The sequence below is a fragment of the Calonectris borealis genome, chromosome W (genome assembly GCF_964195595.1).
Source record: "Calonectris borealis chromosome W, bCalBor7.hap1.2, whole genome shotgun sequence".
NCBI classification, from domain to species: domain Eukaryota; kingdom Metazoa; phylum Chordata; class Aves; order Procellariiformes; family Procellariidae; genus Calonectris; species Calonectris borealis.
In genome coordinates this window covers 641,744-664,704 of record NC_134351.1, presented here as the reverse complement: position 1 = coordinate 664,704, position 22,961 = coordinate 641,744, and the positions used below count along the sequence as shown (strand labels likewise).

The following is a 22,961-nucleotide window of genomic DNA, read 5'->3' as shown; positions in this document are numbered from 1 at the left end:
GGCAGCGGAGCCCCGCGGGGACCGGCGGGCCGCGCGCCCCCCCGCCGCCGGGCAGCGGCTCTGCCCGCACTGCCCGGGGGCTCTGCCGCCCGCTGCGCTGCGAGGCCTGGGGCGCTCAGGGAAAGGGAGACCCTCACAGCCGGGGGGAGCGCGGCGGCGCAGGACCCCGCGGCTCCGGACAGGGCCTCCCGCGGGCACCGCGGGGCCGGGGCCGCCGGCGGCGTCGTAGCGGGCCTGCCCCGTCCCTGCCGCGGCAGGGCCGCGGTGAAGACCGGGGGCAGGGATCGGAGCCGGCCCGCTGGCGCTGCCCTGCCCGAGCGCCCGCCGGCACCGCTCGTTCCCTTTCGGGGCGGGATTCCCTGGCCGCCTGGGCTCGGCGGGCGCCGGCGGCAGAGCGGGGAAGCCCCCGGGCTGCGGAGGCCGCGACCCGCCTGGCCCCGGCCCCGGCGCCTGCCCGCGGAGCGCTCGGAGGCAGCGGCAGCCCTCCCCGCCCCCGGCACACTCCAGGGAGCCGTTTCACACGGAATCACACGGGAGCGTCTCCCCCATCTGTGCAAGCCGAGGCACCCCCACCCCCACCTTCTCCTCAGTCCCGGCAGAGCCTCCCTGCCATTATGTTCCACCATCTCTTAGCCAGGCCGCTCCGCAGGCGGCCGAGGCAGCGCGGACCTTAGCCATGGCCGCCTGAGGCCGCCGGCCGGAGCAGCCGCGGCCGGGCCGCGGGGCCGCAGCAGGTGTGTTTGCATGGGGGTGCGGAGTTTGCATGCGGTGGGGGTCGCCTTCATCCCGGCCCGGCTCCCGCCTCGCCTGCGCGCAGGCCCCGCCGCGCCGCGGGCAGGCTGCGGCGGAGCGGCCTGCCGGGCCTGCTGGGCTCGGCGCGGCTGGGGCCGCTCCGGGGCCGGGGCGCTGCGAGGCCGGCGGCTGCCGGAGGCCGGCGGCTGCCGGAGCCCCGCGGCCACCCGAGCACCGCGGCCGCCAGGGCCGGCGGCTTCGGGCCGGCTCGGCTCGCGGGGGGGGGATCGCTCGGACGTGGCCGTCCCGCCGCCTCCCCCCTTACCCCCCTCGGCCGCTCTCCCCGCCGCCGGCGGGGCTGCGGCCTCCCCCTCCCCAGGCGTCCCCCGCGAGTGGCGGGGGCCGTTCCTCCCGCCCGGGGCTCGGCGCCGGGCCGGGCTCGGCAGGCCCCGCTCGGGTAGGGCCGACCCCGGGCCCGCTCGCTCCCGGGCCCGGCGGGGGGGGGGGGGGCGCGGGCGCTGAGGGGAGGGGGCCGCGGTCCGTCAGCGAGGTGCCCGGGGCCGCGGCGGCCCGCAGAGGCGGGAGCAGCCCGCCCGGGGTGAGGGGCTGAGGGAGGGCCGGCTGGAGCCGCCTGTGCAGAGAAGACGGGGCTGAGGCAGCGGAAGAACATGGTCGTTTTCCCCAGAATGGGGTGGGGATGAGGGATGTGGAGAAAGTGCCAGATCTCAGCTCTCTCCGCAGGGGAAGGGGGGGTGAAGGGTTGTGCCCGAGACCTCTGCTAACAGTTACAGGTGCAGCCCGGAGAGCAGAGGGGCTGGTTGGTGTAGCCTAGCGTGGCAGCTGGCTTGGAGGGAAGCCTTGCTGAAGAGCCATCTCACGGCAGATCCCGGAGAGGATGGGGCTTGGCGCGTAGGCGGAGGTAGTTACTGGTTTTACCAGTGCAAGGGTGAGTAGCCAAAACAGGAGCGGGGTGAATAATGTCTCGATTTGGGGTGACTGTCAGCCACGCAGGAGGAAGGCCCTGGGTGGCAGAGAAAAAAGGGGGAGCGGGCTAGGAGCAAAGCTGCCATGGGCAAAGGTGGGTGCAGAGCCCTCCTCTGGAGGGACTTTGGCACCATAGGGAGTCGTGACCTTGATGAGGAATTGCCCCAGAGAGAGATGTGGGACCGAGCAAACGGCTGTAATCAGCAGCCATCTTTGCGGGGTGGGAACCGAGCAGGCTGTGCAGAGCTGTGTCCTGGCCTCCCCCACAGCTGTGGGTGTGGGAAGGCGGGGGGGCTGGTCAGGCGTGGGTCTGCAGCTTTCTTCTTTTCAGTGCCTCAAGGATAGTTGAATAGCAAAAAAAAAAAAAATCAGCTCAGCAGCCAACTCGGTGCTGCTAGGAGGGGGCAAAGGAACTATTTTGCAGGCATCTCGCTGCTGCGGAAATGGATTTCTTGAGGGGAGGGAGGTGCGTGTGTGGGTAATCTTTGTAGTAACGCTGTGCAGAGAAGAGAAAATGCCATTCGGGCGGCCCCAGATGCAGCGAGGAGTGGGGAGGGCGGACAGGAGAAGACCTTGATGGGCCACCCCACGGCCGTGGGCATGAGGGGGCAGATGTGACGTTGATCAGCAGCCACCCCTTGTGCTGTGGGGAGCAGAGAGGGGGGAGCAGCCCTTGGTTAGCAGTCTGTCTCCCAGTGCTGTGGCCGAGCCTGCCTGGTGCTGCAAGAGAGATCCTATGAGGATTTTTATTGCGGTCTCTTTGTTAGCTACAGACAGGCACGCACACACTCACAGCTTTCAGCCAGGTTGTGGGAGGTAAGTGGGGGAGGAGAGGAAGGGAGCGTGTGGGGCGGCACTGGGGAGCAAGGGGGCTGCGTGGGCCGGGCACGAGGGGAGCAGGGGGACAGGGCTGCAGCCGTCCCCACCACAGAAAAAAGAGCCCCTGCGATTTTCAGGGACTTGTTGGCAACTCAGCGAGGGTTGCCATAGCTTTTTATGTAGGGTGACCAGAACCGGCTGGAACTGGTTTGAGGCAGATCAGCTCCTGAACACAATGCAGTCACTGAGCTACTACAGTGGGATAGCTTCCTCCCTTCATGGCAGCCAAAAGCAGAGGAGCTTGCAGAAAGATACCATCCCAAAACAGTATGTGAATGCACACTTTAGACACACAGCACTGGTATGTGGCTAATATAGTCATAAAGGATTCTGTATATAAATGTACATATTTGCAGTAACTGAGATTACTTTGGCTTTTCGTGCCTTTTTATGCTTAAGGAATGGGCAAGAGCTGAGATTTATGACCCTTATTAAAATATTTTTGCTTTGCAAGGGTGGGACACTGGTTATGCAGTCTATTTTAAAACTAAACTAAATAAAATTGATTGAATGATTTGTAATTGTAGTTATGCTTGTGACTGAAGAATGCTGCTTTGCATGCTGTTTTATTTACAGGGTGCTGTCTTGTGGTTTTCTTCTTTAGGAGGCGTTGGGGGGGGGTGCTGTGCCTTTCTGTAAGGCCAAAAGGAAACAATATTGTTGTAGAATTGTGCATAAAAGCATTGCAAAGATGCTGTAAGGCATACTCTTTTTCCCTTTTTTTTTTCCTTGTAGGCCTATTGATTGGGGCTGCCTTTAACCCTTTCATATTTGCAGAGGTAATGCATCTGTGGCAGTAACTGAGCATTGGCTAAAAAAATCTTTCAAAGGTCAAGGTTCACAAGGTGAGATGTGGTGTTTTGGGTATGAATATAACAATAGCATGAAGGTACATGTATGTGGAAAGTAAATCTGGCTCCTGATTGCACACTTGGCACATTAGTAAGGAGACAATTGTTTAAGTGTTGCTAAAGAAATGCTATTAGCGTCCTCCAGTTTTAATAGGATTAAAGCTATTATTTGTAAAGACTTGCTGATATCTTGGCTAAATACAGTATTTTCATTGAAATATTGTATATCCAGATATATATTTTTTCACAATATAGTGATACGGAATAGGCCTCTGAGTGAGAATCATAAATTGTGGACCACATGGCAGTGAACTGTTCTGTGTTGTGTTACAGCATTACACATTCAGAATTTGCTGTCTAATTATTTAAAGGTTGCTTGTTTGGCCATATCTGAGTAACCCAATACTTCTGAATTAAGGTCTTCAGTGTTAAACACGTACTTAATATAGCCTACATAGAAAAAAACACATAAAAAAAATAGTATGGATGGTGTTTCTTAAACTGTTGTAACCCAGGGAGGATTTTGCAGCAGCCAAGTGGAAAGATGTATTTTAGAGGTTTGATGGAGCTCCAGTGGGTTATTAGTGGCATGAATTATAATATTGTGCAGTAATGAAATAAGAATAGGAAACCGGATGGGCAGTGCATCAGCTCCTGAGGCATGTCTACTTTTAACTCAAAGCAATGGATAATGGATAGGATTTTTTTTTCTCGCATCTAAAAAATAAATGTGTACTTAGATTTGAGCTGGCATTTGTATCTTATAGTGAAAGCTGAAGGATTCAGAGAGAGGGAGAGGGGGAGAGAGAAGAAAGCAGTAATGAATATAGCAAAGGGAAGAACAAAGGCTGTTAGAGCTTACACATTGGAACACTAAACATTTTGCCTTGGGGATTCTTTTGCTAGAACTGTTACTTCCTATAACAGGAAATCAGCAACTCAAGAATCTTAACCAGTATGATTTTTAAAAAATCTGACCGGTCCTGGCTGGGTTAGCTGGTTTGGTAATCTACAATCAAGATAAATATGGAGGCAAAACATTGAAAATGTTCTGTTCTAGTGTGAAATGAGGGTCTTTTCTTCTGTGCTCAGCAGAATAAAGTAGACAGTCTTAAAAGCCTTGAGAGGTTGTGGATATTGGGTAAGTTGTATGGTGGCTGATGATAGGCAGGGTGCCTGCATCAGAGAGTGACAATACAAGGGAACCTCTTTATTTCTGACTGCAGTAGATTACGTAAGGTATTTAGATATTAATTGTAGAAAATGAAAATAGTATGCTAATGTTTAGCCTGAAATTACGGTTTTGTGGGGTTTAATGCAGCTACACTGTTGTTTCTCAGATTTGATAGGGCAGTAAATAGCTTGGTGGAGCAAAATGCCTAACAGATCACTGTGCTGATTTCTGTTCATATTTTTCATAATTTGGATGCAGAGGTTCTATATTTGACTGTAGACGTCTGTAGCGAAATTATGCTTGCAAACATGAATTCTTGTTGCATGATAGGAATAGTATCTATTGCTGCTGATGATGCATGTTCTTTTCCAAGTGTCAGCTAAAATTCATGTGTTACATGAGAGCACCTTTTAGATTTTTTTTTTCTCTCTACCAGAATAGTAAGCAGTTTTAAAATTGTAAGTTCTTGAATTGTCACAAAATTCAATGTATCTGTTTCATTTGGATTTTTGAACACTATCTGTACTATGAATTTCTATTTTTAGCAAAGGAGGTTTTGAATTTGCAGGGGTTTTTGTAGGCTGTAAGATGAGAAACCTGAATAGATGCTGGAGTCCGCAGTGTTCTTGGTGAGTTTTATTTTTTTAGTCTAATAATATTTGTAAATGCTCTTCACCAGGAGATTTTGATTTTGCACACAGGCCAGCTTTCCCGCAGAAAACACCGCTTAATGCGGTAGGGTTGGTCCTCTGTATCAGCAATCATGATCTCATTTTGCATTGAGGCTTGTCTCAGGTATTTGATCTTGAGAATAAGGGTAGTGATTTATCAAGTTCCAAGCCTCTTTTGAATGAATTAACTAACTGTGGTTTTCTTAGAAGTATGAATGTGTGTTAAAATATAAATATGCATACAGATTGCTGGGAATGTATGTTTAAAAAAACCCAAAACTTGACCCTGATGTTTTAGGACCTGTTTGTTCCTAGTGTTGCACAGGCGGGCCCTGCCTGGCTTGGAGTGCTCTCACCGAGATTGTCTGCAGCTGCTTCACGCTGGTTTTGAGCAAGAATTGCCATCCACTTAAAAAAAGAGTACATTAAAGGAAATAGGCAGGAAGCAAATGCCATTTAGAATGTGATTCAAATTTGCATTAAATTGGGAATCTCAAAATTCTATTCATTATTGTTGTACATCCAAATTATTCACGTGTTACTGTCTCAGCCCATTTTACCTACAGAAATACAAAATTAAGCCATTTTTATAATTCATTTTTAAGTAGAGTGCAAAAAGCAGGTAAATCCCCATACCATTCTTTTCATGAATTCATCTCCATTTAGCAGACATTCGGGAAGTTGCGAGGCCCAAAACCTTAACTGGATCTCTTGATAAATACAGGTAGTTTTCATTTGGCCAGCTCTAGATAGAGATGGTCTGTTCAGCTCCATACGGTGTGGGAAAGGAGATACCTTGCTCGTGTTACAGTATCCCTGTTCTTTTTGCCAGCCAAAGGCTGATAATAGTGAACTGTGAACTAGTTGCATGTGGTTCTCTTTAAAGTATACTAGAGGTGGTTCAGGGGTGGTGTGACAAGAGGAAATGGACAGACTTCAGAAGATGCCCCTTCTCCTTCCCTTCCTGTTTTCTCCTACCCAAAGAGAACTTGAGATACCCATTTTGCAAAAAAATGAGAAAGTTAAAAAATGGAGGAGTTAGACTACAAGATGAGGCTTCTAAGGAGTCATAAACTACACGTAATTCTATTTTGGCTGTCAAAAAAGCCCTGTGGAAATTTGCTTAAGAAAACAAAAATTCTCAAGAACTGTCTTTACTTAATTATACCTATTGCAGGGGAAAAGGGCTCATCTTTTAACAGGTCAGATAAGAAAGATCCATAATCAGATGCAGGATATAGTAGAAAAGAAGACAAAGACAATTACTCGCTCTTTTATAATCGGTTAGAGGCATGGATATGTTTTGAAAACGATGGTAACATGCTCAGGCTCCTTTTGAGGATATCTTATTTGTTGGTTTGACGTGGCTTGGTAATCCATAATTGCAAAACTCAGCTAAGCGATAAGCACAAATAACACTTTGCCATACCTCACATTAAAGACTGAATAAGAGACTCCTCTGCAGAGATCTTGTATTCCTAGGGCTCTAAACCAGAATCCATGGGCAAAGTGATTGGAAAAAGTTTTGCCTGTATGAATTAACAGCAAACAAGGCAACATAAATTCTCAAGTTTAGTCTGGCTGCATTCTTTGTGTGGAGATAAGTATCATCCCCGTGGCCTCTGGGGACTCCCAAATTATTTTGTTTACCGGGAAAAGACAGTGTGCATACACATGCACTCTAGATCTGTCTCTATGCCAGGTTATAGCAATACACCATAACATCAAGTGCCGTTCAATATCTTTGTGACTTTTTCCATGCTTTCCATTTTCTGCTATCCCAAATGTAATTTTCTACCGTTGCTTTCATTCCTGGTGTATGTGATTTTGAACTTCCAAAATTCATATGGAAGACACTCCTGAATTGAAAAGTTAAAAATATGTAAACAATTACAACCAAACTGCACTTTTATTCAAATCAGCAGAATACACTTGGTAATGCATTGACTTTGGTGGTTTTATTGCTTGTTTTGTTTTCAGCGTTTGCTAGTTTAAAACAACTCTTGCAGCCAGTGTGTGGATTAACAGGCTTCTGCGGTATTCTAGAACTAGATGAATAAAAGTAGAATGAGTGGAAGAATGGGTTAGTTAAATAATTTTTTTGTTTGTTTTGTAAATAATTTAGCAATTATTCTAAAATAATGTTGTCTTTTGTGTATAATACTGAACAATAGTGTGGGTTAATAGTTGAGAAAGGTTGGCATTCAAGTTTTTTTTCCTCCTTACGGCATCCAGATTTGTTTATAGCATCTTAATTGTACAGCTCGCATGAAAGTAGATCAAAGTCAAATGTGAACTGGTACCGTCTGCTGTGGAAACAGGCTGCAGGGGCAGCCTTGTAAATCACAACCACTACCTGAGCTTTGTGTAACTTCTTGCCCTGTCCCAATTCCAAAATGTTCTGTCTATCCCTGTCATGAGCTGGGATTGTGCTCTGGATCAGCAACGTATGATTTGATAAGCTTCCACAGCTTGCTTGCATTTGATGGTGCACTCTAAAAATGCATTTAGATATTGTCATAAGTGGGTGGTAAGGCAAGTGAATGTGAGTAGGTCTGAATGCTAATTAATGGTTTAAATCGTTTTTACTGCGAGGGTGGTAAAACACTAGAACCTGTTGCCTTAAGAGATTTTGGGGTCTCCATCTTTGGAAATACTCAAAACCTGACTGGACAACGTCCTGAGGGTCCTGCTATAGCTGTCTCTGCTTTGAGCAGAGAAGTTGGAGTTCCAGACGTCCCTTTCAACCTCAGCTACCCTGAGATTCTGTGGAATGCCTGTTGAAAACTTTTTTGGGCTAGTAAAGAATAAATCTTGAAATTCTTCTGAAACTGTCAACAGCGAGGTTACTGCATTGAGTAAAAAAAAAAAAAAAGCTAAAAATTTTAGTACTTGAAATACTGGGCTAGTACTTACCCTCCGAAGCTTTTTTGAGGAGGAGGAGAGAGGAAGAATATTGGTAGAATGTTCTCTTAGAAAACCAGAAGTGCAAATTCACATTTCTCTTATTCATTAAGGCTTGTGCATGGAGACAAATTGGATTTTTTTTTTTTTTTTTAAAGGCAGATAGATACGGTCTATAATGTTGAAATATCAGATTGCTTGGTATAAATTTTAACTGTAGAACACCCCATACTTCACAAAGATGTTTACATAAGGACTAGCATGACCTTATTGATACTATGGATGGTAAATGAGACCTTTAGCCTAAGAAATTAAAATGCTGCCTATTATGAAAGTTATATTTCTGGAAGCAGGAATCTGTCTGAGTTTTGCAACAGTAACAAGTCATGGGACCTTTGATAAGTGAAAAGGAACCTGTATTTTATGTGAATATGATAGGTATTGCTGATTGTGGTTAAAGGGGCCTCTTGCATATCCTACTTGCCTGCTGAGTATTTCAGACCACACCAAGTTGTGATTTGAGATGTGGTTCTCATTTCCTGAAGGTTTGGTGGTTGAATTAGCATATTGCTTTTGTCTTTCTTTCAGATACTTAGCTTTCAAAGTAAATAGTCAGAAGTGTTAGTCAGTCATAATGACTAATATATGTTTAATAACTAATGAACTGCTCATAATCTGTGTATTAGGCTGACGTTTGCCTAATGTTAGGATATATATTACTGTAATTGTGATTGAATCACTTAAGTCTTCTCTACCTGATGAAATTTCTTGGCATAACAATACAGAAATTAAAAAACAACGAAATGCTTTTATGCTGGTTAGGCTGGTATTACTCCCTGTGTAGGCATTTTGTTCCAGAATGAGCATGATGTTATTTAGGCATCATTACTTGTTTTAGAAGTGAAGTAATTATACCAGATTATCAGACTTTTGTTCGGGAATAGTGTGTCTAACTGGGAATTTATACCAGTCTAACTAGTAACAGAATAGTTATTATATATGGTTATACCAGAAGTATTCTTCCAGAATCAAGACATTACTGTGTGCTAGACACTGAAAAGTGGTGTCTCAATGTTCTTGTTTTCACAGTCCTGAAAAGAAGGCTGATTTTCTTTGAAGAGCATACAGAAGAAAAGGTCTCTCCCTAAAGAGTGAACAGTACGCAACTGTACATAGTATAAACGGAGGTAAAAACTGTAGGAAGAGTTTAAGGAAGGTAAAGGAATGTAGTCAAAAAAACATGAATTCCATAGGTAGATGAAAATTAAAGTTGTTTTTTTTCCTATTTCCTTAAACAATAAACAGACTTGCTGCTGAGAGAAGCTTGAGTTGAGTAGTTGTTTGAACAAAAGCATGGAATTACGTGTTGTAAGTATAGACAGTTATGTGGGATTTGAAGGCAAAGGTAAATTTAATATGGTAGAAAAGATGGGGCTGGTACAGACAGTTAAAGCAATTGCATAGAGTCACCAGACTTGTGGTTGAGCAATGAAGATTTGGATGAGCAGGAGGGTGAGTGTCAAGGAGGAAAAGTTGGTCAGTTCTTGAAAGGTTAATGATGAAATAAAAGAATAAAAATTGAGCGTGGAAGACCATGCTTGTGATCCAGAAACAATAGTTAGAAGCCTTCAAGTGTAGAGAATATTAGTGGGAAAAGTATTGGAAAGAGAGGAGGATTATTTCTCATTGCTAGGCCTGGAAAGCTTGAAGTTGTTCTTGTACCAGTCAGACAAAAATCAGAGTTTTGAGCCGTTTGGAGATATGACCTGTCTGGGAGCTGCCAGATGATTCTGTTTGCTTGTTTTCATTAGGCTGTTGAATCTTCCCAAAATGAGTCTGGTTTGAGTGTTTACAATTGCCTAGCTTTACACCAAAAAGTACCTTTTAATTTCAGCAGCAATTTATATGCAGCTTGGTCTTTCTTGTGGAGAATACTGTGCCCCATCTGCAGCTGTCCTAAAGCCCAAGCTACAAGATAAATCATATTTAGAAAGTGAGAAAAAAATGTTTTCTTCTGTATGTTTCTCTGCTCCCCCCCACCTTGGCAGAGTACGCGAAAGGGTAGGTTTGTTTGTTTTTCCTCATGTGGCTAGAGTCCCTCCACCTGGAATGGGTATAGATACAGGGCTTGAGGAGGAGGGACAAAAATTGCATGTAGTAAAACAAAACTGCCTTTATTAATCCTTCAGAAGCACCTATTTACTTCTAAGCCCTGATATTTCTTTGCTTGATATTTATGTCATTGCATATTTGAGCCTTCCTCACATCTACACAAATAGTTGCTGTAAGAAAGCAGTATTTCAAAACAGTCTCTGGAATCCCAGATAATAGGGCAGAAGCTCCCGGATGCGCTACATCTTGCAGATGTTTTCCCCTTTTTCTGGAGATCAGCCTTTTAAAATCTTTGAATACATCCTTAGGCTTTCTGTCTTAACAGCCAGGATATGAAGACCCCAAAAGGTTTACGAGAATTTAACTGTTTCTCATGAGTGTAGCATCAAATTCTTGTCCTGCTTGCTGCTTCTTCCCCTGTCAGTAAAGAGTTCTCATGGACTGGTTCTCATTTTGACATAATTACCCAAGCGAGTGCTTCACTGCATGTGTTATCAGATGAACTGGAGTAAAAAGGCTAACTGGGAAAAGTAAGACAGTAACTCAAGGGGTATTTTCTTTTGGCTAAAACCTGTGCCATTTACTTCATGCCGCTCATAGGAAGCAGTTATTTCAGCAGATGCGTTTCCAAAGAAAGAAGAATGTAGAAAGTCATGCACACATGCTTTGAACAAAGCATGAACACAAACAAAACAATCTTGGTTTATCCTCCAGAACTTAATTCACAACTTACGTTTCATTAAGGTATTGATGCACACATAGGGTGGACTTTGTCACCAAAGAGATTAATGGAAATCATGAAGTATATTCAGAGTCTGCTATCTTAAGTTTTTAAGACTCGCTGGTATCTCCCCAGAAGTTCTATCACCCACCATTAAAAAAACAGAATCCAGAAGCATCGCACCTCACTGCTCCGTGGCTCTCTAGCTGTGCAACTCCTATTGGCCGCATCTAGATTATTTTTTCATTTTTACTTGCTTTTATAATTGAATAATCAGTAAGCAAAGTAGTGCTTGAATTTTTAAAGAAACTGATTTTTTTTAATAACTTTTCTCAAGTAATTCAAGCACGCTAAAGGTTGCAAATCTTACGACAAAAATGAGAGGCTTTTCCTGGCGTTCTCCTGGTAAACATCAGCAGACAGCCAGGTGGAGAGGTGGGAAATGGAACTAGCCCATGGGAAGGAAAAGGAATGTTACAAAGGGGGACTGTAATCTGAAAATGAAATAGTACTTTGGACAGAGTCAGTAAATCAAAGAACTGATTCTTTATGCGAGTACCCACAAAATTAGGGGTGTTGACTTTATTGTATCATCTATCCACGGTTCTTCATAATATATGCTTCAAGTTAGCATTCCCCTGTTTTGAGGTGAATTTTGTTTCAATTACTTAGAAACTAAAAATGAAAAAAAATCTATTTCAGACAAAGATGTTTGAGGAGGTGGGGGTCTTGCAGGTTGTTTCTTTAAATATGTTTTTGTTTGTTTAGTCTGAGGAATGTATCCTTGATTACACACCATGTGCACTGTTTCTCAGTTCGATTCTGAAGATCATCTTAGTGGCAGCCCTCTGATGCTAGGTTTTTACACCTTTTTGTGTCTCTTTGGAGACACTGAGCTTTGCTCTCAGCACTTTAAATGCAGTTCTCAAAGAAATTCCAGTTCCTGGAAAATCACGATTTCCTAGGGAACCAGGAACTTGCCTCATTTCCTGTTCTGGAGTATTTACAGGCATCATGTTGGCCCAGAGAAGGAATAGACTAACAGCTTGTCTGGCAGCCAAGGTGTCAGTTGATTTTGATCTTGGATAAAAGGCAGAGTTTTATCCTTAAGGGAAGGAGTAACTGAAAGGTTTTTGGAGGGAAAAAAGGGAGGAACGTGGCTTCAGCGTCTTGGCTGTTGTGCTAGAAACATAGTGAATCTTAAAATGCTATATTAGAATAATGAGGAAGAGATTAATAAAATTGCCAGGTTACAACTTTGCTTACTTGTTTATCAAGACTGGCCATGTCTTTTGTCCCTTTTTGTTTAGCTTAGATTGCTTTAAAAGTTTGAAGAATGGGAGAGATTCTTCATAAGGGCAGCAGTAATTCTGGGTCCCCCATATAGAAGAAACCATTCCATTCTCATGCTCTGGTATGAGCATGTTCCTTCTGCATACACTTGAAAGACAGTTGCAACTTTATGCAGTGTGCTCTCTGTGGATAAATTTATGATCTCAGCTCTGCAGACCTCTGAATTCTTTTGAGGTATCTTCCCGTTTTAGAATTAGCCTAATCGAGATTCTCAGTAAAGGACAAATGCATCTCCTCTGCCACACTGTTTTGCTCTTAAACATACTTGGATAAAATACTGTGTAAGTGGGCCTTTACTTAATTCATTGCTATTGCTAAATGTTAATTAAACTCCAGTATATGTAATTAGAGGAAGTTTTAGACTAGGAAGACTTTCTAGTTCTTTTTGAGTGTATATAGTAACTGTAAAAAGACACCTGTGGACAGATGTACAATCAGAGTGCAAATAATTAGTATCTCAAATCATGAAAAACTCTGTCAATTAAGGCTTTGTTTCTGTGGTTTTACATGGATTTGGTATGCTTTGGTCTCTGGAATCTCTTCCATTTAATTCTTATAAGAACTTCCTTTGTAATTTTGGTATTATGTGTGTATGTATTTTTGTATTGATTAGATAACTTTCTTTGTAATTGTGGCCCTTTCACAGGCTCTTGAAATCCTTCAGGCAGAGGGTAGACTAAAATCCAGGCCTGCAGAACTGTGCATAAGTGTGATAATCATCTTGCTTTGGTATAGGAAGGCATCTACTGCCATGTGTGCTGAATGCGGTGGGTTAGCTTCTGACTATATTGCAAGAGAGTTGAGCTGTACTGATTACTTGTCTAGTCTCTTTTCTTAAATCTTTGTCTTCATTTTATCCCAATTACTAGTTTTAAATGCATAAGGGCTAGAAAATTGCTTTTGAATAAATGAATTTTAAAATTTTATAATTAAACAAATACACAATAAAACCAGAATTACCATCATTATGAAACAATCTTATGTCTGATAAGTATGGATTATAACCATATGCTTTACAAAAGTAGTGAAGTCTTGATAATGAGCATTTACCATGATAGGCTAATATATATTGTCCATTAAGTAAAGGAATTATGAGTTAATTAAGAGATTAAATTCATCAGTTGCAATGGTATACTCATATTTTCTAGAGAATCACATGCTGAGTTCAGCTCTGCAGAAGGACTTGGTGTAATGAAAAGGAGTTAGTAAGTTAGACAGAGCAACAAAACCGTTAAGTGGACCATGTAAACAATTTTCAAAACTATTACATATTTATTTGAAGGTATTATGTGAAATGTGAAAGTTGCCTTTCTTAGAGTCCATAATGACTTACAGGTAGCCAGTGTTGATGAATACATAAGTCTTACAGATTTTTGTCAAGCAAAGGGATTATGCCATTTTAATAAACTGCTTCTTTCTGAGGAACAGTTAGAGTGTTGCCCGTGTTGATAGTGATATGCATAAAAATATGTATTTAAACATATATGCATTCTGATTGGTTTTTCTTAGCATTGTTACAGCTGGATTCAACAGTCAGCAAGTAGTTTCTCTCCAGAGCTCAAGATAATGAGCTAAGAGGAGGAGGAAGTGAGCTACTGAAGTTATAGGATGCATCTCCATTGGCAAGTGCCTTCCAACAGACCTTCTGCCATGGGGCATGTAGCTTCTTGCTTATCTGAGCTCACGTGAGGAGCTTGGAGAGCACTGTTGCGGTTAGTCACACCGTGGTTCTCTGATGGCCTATGTTAATTGATACTGGAGACAGAACATTGAGCTATATTAGAAGAGTGTTTTCCAGTCCTTTAGTGCCGATACAAAGGCAGGAGGATACACAGGATGCTTCTTAAATGGGCATTTTCTAACAATAACACTTACGTAGTTAAGTATCTTTTCACATTGAATACTGGCTTTGGCCTGATAATTACTGAACAATGAAAGTACGTTTAAAAACAGCTCTGTCACAACAATACAAAGCATACCTGTGCATGGTTATGAAAGAGAATTAAAAAGTGTCTGTGCTTTCTGTAGCTGAATTTTTTTAGATCTCTACAAGTGATTCCCCTGCACAGCTATGCATATTATTGAAATATAATTGTCTGTGGAAAAAGGCAAATGTCATAGTGGGATTTAAATCTAAAAGTATACTCAAAGTTAGTTTTTCTTTTTACACAGCATTTGTAAAGTTTCAGTTTTGAGTTACCTGTTCAGTTTGGGAATTGGAAGAAAAAAATCCCAACAATAGAGGCCAGTGGTGAACAAAAAGAACAGGATCTAGAAAATGTTATCTGCGAGAGGAAGGAAAACCCTAAAGATCTGCTGTTGGTTAGCCTAAAAAGGAGAAGATTGAAAGGAGATAATGGTCTCAGAGTAAAGTGCTGTTGCAAAGAGGTGAATAGAACCACATGTAGTTCATTCAGATTGCATCAAGAAAGATTCAGATTATGCAGTAGGAAACACAGAACAGTGAAAATTGTGAATGACTGGAATAAATTACAGTGGAGGTTGTAGAATCTCTGTTATGGGAGGTCTTTAAAGTAGTAAAGTAGGTGAGACACCTGTCAGGAGTAGTGTAGATACAGCAGATCCTTCATTAGAGTTGCTGGAAAAAACCATTGTGAACACTGGGAGACACTTACTCCACAATTCTTATACAGCAATTTAATTTATAGAAAACAGTGCAAGTCTTAAACTGTTAGTAGAAAAACATTTGTTACCATCTTCAAGAAGGCTCATCAGGTTGGTAATGCAACTGTCAAGGAAAATCTAGACTTAGGAGAAATTGCAAGTGCCTCACGTTATTTTCATGAAAATCTAGGTATCTTGCTTAATCATAGCGTATGTGGGAGAGGGTAGGAGGGAGTGTAGGAGAGGGGACAGGAAGAAAGTCACTGAAGAGAAATTTGTAGCTGGAATGAAATGACTAGGTAACAGTCTGTGAAGTTGATGGATTACTATACCTCTTGGTGTAATAATTTGGCTGTACACTTGCACTGGAACAATCTTCTGTAATGTATAATTTCTGAAAATATTACTTCAGAAGTGAAAAACACCTTTTTGCATGGTATATGTGAACATAGACTTATTTTGTGTAAGACTGTGCTATTAGAGCTTAAAATACTGAGATGATGACTTTCTGCTTATTTTACAGATTTGCTTACAATCAAATACATGACCATGGGGGATATGAAGACCCCAGATTTCGATGACCTTCTTGCAGCCTTTGACATACCAGACATGGTTGATCCAAAAGCAGCTATTGAATCTGGGCATGATGACCATGAAAGCCACATAAAACAAAATGCTCACACAGATGAAGATTCTCATGCCCCGTCATCATCTGATGTTGGTGTGAGTGTCATTGTGAAAAATGTGCGTACTATTGATTCTTCCGAAGGAGTGGACAAGGATGGCCACCATTCCACAGGCAATGGCTTGCATAATGGCTTTCTAACATCATCAGCTCTTGATAGTTACAATAAAGATGAAGGGAAGTCACTTAAAGATGATGGGTCAGCTTCTGAGACTACACTGAAGGATTCAGCTTTCAACCAGTTTAGCCCAATATCAAGTGCTGAAGAATTTGATGATGATGAAAAAATTGAGGTGGATGACCCTCCGGATAAAGAGGAGATGCGTGCAAATTTCAGAGCAAATGTCTTGGCGGGATCTGTATCTCAGCAGGAATATGACAAACTAAAGGCACTTGGAGGGGAGAACTTGATTAAATCTGGAATCCCAGTTTCAACTAGTATAGATAAAAATAAAGTTGCTAAACGAGAGACAGAGACAAACTCCATGAATTTAAGTGTCTACGAGCCTTTTAAAGCTCGAAAAACAGAGGACAAATTGCTAAAAGACAATTCTGAGAAGCTTCTTGAAAACAGGGTACTTGATGGAAAACTGAGTGCTGAAAAAAGTGAAACAAATCTTGCCAGCATTTCACAGTCCAAAGCAAAGTCATCAGCAAAGCTTTCTTCATGCATTGCTGCAATTGCAGCGCTGAGTGCTAAAAAGGCAGCTACAGATACCAGTAAAGATTTACAGTCTAATTCAGGAGAACCTTCTCCATTACCAAAAGACATGAGTGAAAGTCCCCGGGCTATTGAAAAATCACCTGAGTCTCAGAGTCTCATTGATGGTGCTAAAAAGCCATCTGTCAAACCACCTGATAGTCCCAGAAGTGTATCAAGTGAAAACAGTAGCAAAGGGTCTCCATCTTCTCCTGCAGGGTCAACACCAGCAATTCCTAAAGTTCGCATAAAAACCATCAAGACTTCTTCTGGGGAGATCAAGAGAACTGTTACTAGAGTGCTGCCAGAAGTTGATTTGGACTCTGGTAAAAAGCCAGAGCAGACTGCTTCTATGGTAACTTCCATGACGTCTCTCCTGTCCTCACCAACTTCTGCTGCTGTTCTTTCCTCTCCTCCTAGAGCTCCTCTCCAGTCCACAGTTGTCACCAATGCAGTTGCATCTGCAGAACTTGCACCAAAACAGGTCACTATCAAACCTGTAGCTACTGCCTTTCTCCCTGTTTCAGCAGTTAAAACAGCAGGTTCACAGGTTATTAATTTGAAGCTTGCTAACAATACTACAGTGAAAGCCACTGTAATATCTGCTGCTTCAGTGCAGAGTGCCAGTAGCGCCATTATAAAAGCTGCCAATGCTATACAACAGCAGACTGTTGTGGTGCCAGCATCAAGCCTTGCCAGTGCTAAACTTGTGCCAAAGACAGTCCATCTTGCCAACCTTAATCTTCTGCCTCAAGGTGCTCAAACCACCTCTGAACTCCGCCAAGTGCTAACGAAACCTCAGCAACAAATAAAGCAGGCAATAATTTCTGCAGCAGCCTCACAGCCTTCTAAAAAGGTGTCTCGAGTCCAGGTGGTGTCATCTCTACAAAGTTCTGTAGTGGAAGCATTCAATAAGGTGCTGAGTAGTGTCAATCCTGTACCAGTTTACATCCCAAACCTTAGTCCCCCTGCCAATGCCGGAATAACGTTACCAACGCGAGGTTACAAGTGTTTGGAGTGTGGGGACTCATTTGCTCTTGAGAAGAGCCTGACCCAGCATTATGACAGGAGGAGTGTGCGAATTGAAGTGACGTGTAATCATTGCACAAAGAATTTAGTTTTCTACAATAAATGCAGTCTTCTTTCCCACGCTCGTGGACACAAGGAAAAAGGAGTTGTAATGCAGTGTTCACACCTGATTTTAAAACCAGTCCCAGCAGATCAAATGATAGCATCTCCTTCAAGCAATACTGCTACGTCTATGCTTCAAAGCCCTGTGGGAGTTGGCACGCATACTGTAACAAAGATACAGTCTGGCATAACTGGGACAGTAATATCAGCCCCAGCAAGTACACCTGTCATTCCAGCTATGCCACTAGACGAAGATCCATCGAAACTCTGTAGGCATAGTCTAAAGTGTTTGGAGTGTAATGAAGTTTTCCAAGATGAGACATCTCTTGCAACTCATTTCCAGCAGGCTGCAGACACAAGTGGACAAGTAGAGTATCATATGTTTAAATTCCAATGTTTCATCTATAAGCCTAGGAGGCTTTGGATATGTTTTACTTTCATTTAGCTGTTAATTATCTGAACCTCCGTGATTAAAAGTATAAATGAAAACCACAAAAAATCTTGCAAGCACTTACATAGTGAATGTCAACATTTTTAAAATAAGTTTTCTTAGAATTTTTTTAGGCCCTGAAATCTGAAATTTACACTGTATATTTTTACTGAAATTTAGCATTAGCTTTCGTACAGCTGAACATTATAATACTGAAATTAATAATGGTCTTTACTAAGAATTTTTAATGATTCTTTCTGTGCTTTGGAATTTGAATATCCTGTGGAATCCACTTAATTGGCACCCTCATTAACAGCCCGCCTATTCAATCTGAATGTTACATTTAAGTGATTCATTCTTGATTTGTCTTCACTTTTTATTATTTTCATGTAGCACCATAAGTGAGCTAGGCATTCCTCTTATCTACGGGAACTCTAGGCAATGAATAAATGGCACACTGATTCTATTAAAGGATATGCATGCTGTTTTCTTCAGGTCTTTCTTAAACAGAAGTGAAAAGTGGTGTTCACTAGCATGCATTTCTTGCTGTGTGACCATTTGTTTATTTGTGTTGGTTTTCCTTTCCTCTTACGATTGCTAATGAGTTAAACCTACAAACCATTTTAAAATTCTTTACTAATGTATGTGGCCTAATCCAAAAGACACACATCATTCAATAAAAGGTAATATTAATCAGTGTGCGATCTATTTTATAATCCTGTAAGAGTTGAGATCATTAATTAAATTATATAGTTGGATTTCTGTTGGGGTGTGCCAATTAAAAGGGATTCCGGTGTGTTTCAAAGCATTCTGTTGAGCCTGGTGTTGCAGTTTATTGCTGTGTGGGAAGCTGAAAACCTGCAAACATGCTCAGACTGATAAAGACAGGAATGCCCCAGGAATATTCCTGGGAATCGCACAGCAACGTGCGGGATAAAGGTTTTTAAGTCCTGCAGTTAGGAAAACATCCACTAGTCATAGAAGCACAGACAGGTTCCTGTCAGAATCTATTCACTAAACTTAAGACCTATTCTGTGGCCGTGAAGCAGTTACACTGCACCCACCACTGCAGATAGTAATGTAAAGAGAGATGAATGTGGAAATAATCTTGAGTACATGGATTATGTGGCTCTGCCTCAGCTCCTGCTTTACTAACTGGCTAGCGGACTTAGGCTGAAATTGCCTGGATTCACAGTGAACTGCCATGTGAGTGAATTTCCGTTTGTAAGATACTACAGATGTGCCTGCCTAAAGCAAGTTTATTTAAGCTTTTTGTCAGAAAGAAGTTAGCACAATGTATTCCATCCTTAGATCTTGCTGCAGTTTTGAACAGTATCTAACAGCTGACCATGAGTATATTCTGCACCAGCTCTTGAGTTACTTAATCCTCAGTAATTGTTTTTTAGCTGACTCCTTTGCTGGTGCTTATTGGTGTTAGATTTATCTTTTTTTCCATAATAGGTCCATTAGTTATCATTTGGTATGGTAGGATCCAGTAGTCCTTGTGAAAACCCTGTTGTTCTTGATACTATAAAATCAAGCAATTAAGAAGGCACCAAGATAAAGCAAGTGGATGAGGGACAGACAAATATACTGAGAATAGGTTGGGAGGATGAGGTAAGGATAAAGTGAAAAAATGGAGAAGAACAAAGATAAGAAAGTGATGTACTCGCTTTTTGTGGGGGCCTTTTTTTGTACGGACAGATAAATTAAAAAGATTTGTAGAAACACCTTTTGCCCTTTCCTGCCACCTCTGTCTGGTTCTTTTGCCTTGTTGGTGCCAAGTTTACTCTCTATGCATGTCTTGGTAGATACTGTTTACCCTGGTGATTTACTACGGGAGAGCAACTATCATCTTCATAGAATGTCAAAATATAACTGCAGTTAGGTGCAGAGATAAGTATGGGTACACAGATACTGCTGTTCAGGGAGGAAAGCTCATGAAGGTACAGAAAACAGTCAGCATTGCCTACTACCTGTCAATGTGTTTGTGTTTCTTGTTGGAAACTTGCTCTTTTAAGAGCTGATGTATGAACGAGGCCTTAATACCTGCTTGCTAGGCCATGGATTTCCAGGTTTTAAAAACCCCAAACCCAGCCTTGTTCTGCAAAGCACTGGAAGAAAAGAATATATTCATGTTGTTCCATTTAAAAAAAACACTCTTAATGAACGTAGTTTTAAATGTTCTTTGTTGAAATATCCTCTTAAAAATCAACTAAATATTTTTCTTAGTTCTTTTCATATATCAAGCAGCAGTTTTCAATGCTCTGCTGGTTTTTTTACATTGCGTTTTATTACATACTGTAGTGTTGTAGCTATACGGAAATGCCCAGCATGGAAACTGTTTAACTGAGCAGTTGCTTTAGTGAGAGCAATACATCCTGCTTGCGTTTTGTTCTCTTTTTGTCCATTTTTTGTCCCAAGCATTGCTGCAAGGCTAGTGTTTGCTGAAGAAAGACTCTGTATAGGCGTTTATTAATAAACATTTTAGTACTTTTTCATTATATGTCACCCCTTGAAAAGCTTGGACAAGAAACACTGTGACTTCTGTTTTCCTTCTTAGTGCTTGGCACTGGCTTTTTGTTGTAAAACTACCATTATTTTAGGGAGAGAGAGACAGGAAAGTTAGATGAAATTGATATTTTAACTTTGGAAGGAAGGAAGAAAGAATAAAAACAAACATTTGGATTTTGCAAACAAATAATAGGAAGAAAGTTATTTGCAGCTTCCCATTGTTTCTAGTGCCCACCTAATTGCTCTTGAAATTGAGGTTGTATACTGTTTTATGTTTTCAACGAGTCTAAGCAATAAGTAGCTGTTACTTCTTGGTCTTCCTAAACTGCTGTTATGAAGATAGAATGTTTCTTTTAAAATAAACAATAGTAAAACAGCACTAGCAATTAAAAGATGTTCCCTATAAAGTGTTACCTTTCTGTAATATTTTACTTCCATTAATATTCCTGTTAAAGGGAATGGGACCACTCACTGACAGGTTTCCCGGCTGAGTGAAACCCTCATCTACTTACTGGGGGAGAAAAAAGTAGCAAACCTGGGCTAATTAATGTTAATGTTCATCTTTACAGATATAAGTGTATAGCTCCCATGGAAACTACATAGCTCATTTGCCTTCATACTCATAATTCTTGTGTATCTTTATTTTCCACCTCCACCATTTTTTCTTCTAACCCTTTTTTTTCTGAAACTTTGACTTTAAATGCAGGCAGGTGATGATTTTCACAAACTGTGTTTTATTTTGGTATGGGTTGGAATGAGAGAACTGGAAGTTAATGCCACCTTAAGCCCAAAATAAAATGGTAAGCAAACATGCTGAATTTCAGAATTTCACAGTAGATTCTTCTTGTTCTACTGTAATCAGTTACAATTAAGCATTTACTGTACTCATCAAAATAGCAAACCAGTGGCCTTAACAAATAGCATTATTGGCATTTTGTGTCAGTCTGACTTACTGCCATTACAGATGAATCTTGCAGGCTGCTTCTTGCAAAATCAGAGAGATACGCTTAGTTGGGGTTGAAATGTTGTACGGCTCTTCTGTGGCGTAGCGTCCCGGTTTCCTTTTGTAGTGCTGCGGACGAAAGGCTTTGGAAGGACTATGAAAACCCCATATGTTTCTATTACCGGAATAAGAAGTTCTGTTTTGCTGTTTTCTTACATAATCAGATAATACTCCAGATTCTCCAGTATTGTGTTACTGCTTATTAGTACATAAACGGCAAAAGGTAGATTTTAGGACTGGTACTGAAGCCAAGTAAATGTGGCAAGCACATTTTAAGTAGAGTTGTGGTTAGTCAGGATTTTGCCTTTAAGCCTGAGCTGAAGACAAAGTTAGCATCCCAAAGGAGTTCTGTTCAGTGTTGGAGGGCATGAGTCGGTGGTTCCGGCCATAGCTGTTTGGTCAGTTGAGGACAAATATTTGGCATTTCAAAGTGAGTATTTATATGTGTCTGAACACAATTTCAGACTTACTGTGTTACAAAGGCTCTAATCAGGCTGATAGTTCCAAATCCCCACAGATAGATAACCTCAGGCAAAGCTTTCCAAAAGGGTAGTGAATGTATCCGTGCTATCTACTAATCTTTTAGGCTGGCATTAGTGCTAATATTGAACCTGAATTTGAGTAATGGTAGATTTTCTTTGCTTAACTTCCTCTATTTTAATGTTTTGCATTTCGCCATCTTGCTGTCGTCAGGACATTTGAGAACTATGTTTGGATGGAGACTGTGTTCAAACATATCAGACCACCATGTTCACAAAGTAAACATTAAAAGTGAACCGTATGAAAATACGCTTCTTGCTTCTGTGTGTGTGACCACAAGATGTTTCATGTTAACATTTCTACTTAAAATTGCTGTTTTTAAAAAAAGAGTCAAAGTATTTGCATGCACCCTCAAAAAAAGCATTTAGATTAAGCTATTTTGGAAAAGGAATAAAAATGGAGTGTACAGATTGTAATACAAAAATATACTTGTTCTTAGAATATCAATAATACTGTAAAAATGCCAAGGCAGTTAAGAAGTTACTTTAGACCTTGATATTAAACAGTGTTCTATTTCGAAAAAAAAAAATCCTTTTTTGCAGTGACTATAAAGGCTTTTCCCTTCCGTCTTTGGAGTTAGTGACTGTCTCCTGTTGATTAAATGGGAACAGGTTATTTGTTTTACTGGCCAGTACTAGTCAGTCAGACTCCTATGAAAGCTATTTGTAACACTGTACTATTTCTTCTACAATGGTGGCTTTGATTCTGCTATTATATGATCTGGATATTACTGGTTTTTAAAAGATTTAAAGGAGAGTTGCCTAAATTGGAAAAAGGGGGTGACTTTTTGTGAAGCACCTGTCTTTTACTAAGAAACTATTATTTCTTAATTATTTATTTCAGGATTTCTTCATACATAGGTTAGTAAATAATTTATAATGCAGCTCTGGAGATCTTGTCTTGTTCTGTATTCTTGCAAAATGTAAGAATTGCTACATCTGCAAGACTCTTA

General features: G+C 41.6%; 1 protein-coding gene across 9 annotated transcripts in view; it reads left to right on the top strand.

Moving 5' to 3' along the window:
* Positions 1 to 329: 329 nt before the first annotated feature.
* Positions 330 to 22,961, top strand: part of LOC142074865 (zinc finger protein 532) — a 51,625-nt gene continuing 28,993 nt past the window's right edge. For 2 of the 9 annotated variants that reach the window (XR_012670733.1, XM_075135781.1), the window contains exons 1-3: positions 1,343 to 2,896; positions 3,331 to 3,440; positions 15,530 to 17,889. Coding sequence is in view for 8 of the 9 variants with exons in the window: in XM_075135781.1 (XP_074991882.1) it covers positions 15,550 to 17,889 (2,340 nt within the window). In the remaining variant the exon portion in view is untranslated. Of the gene's footprint in view, positions 735 to 1,342; positions 2,897 to 3,330; positions 3,441 to 9,284; positions 9,383 to 15,529; positions 17,890 to 22,961 lie in introns of those variants that run through there. The other 7 variants (XM_075135774.1, XM_075135779.1, XM_075135777.1 and 4 more) reach the window with 7 other exon arrangements.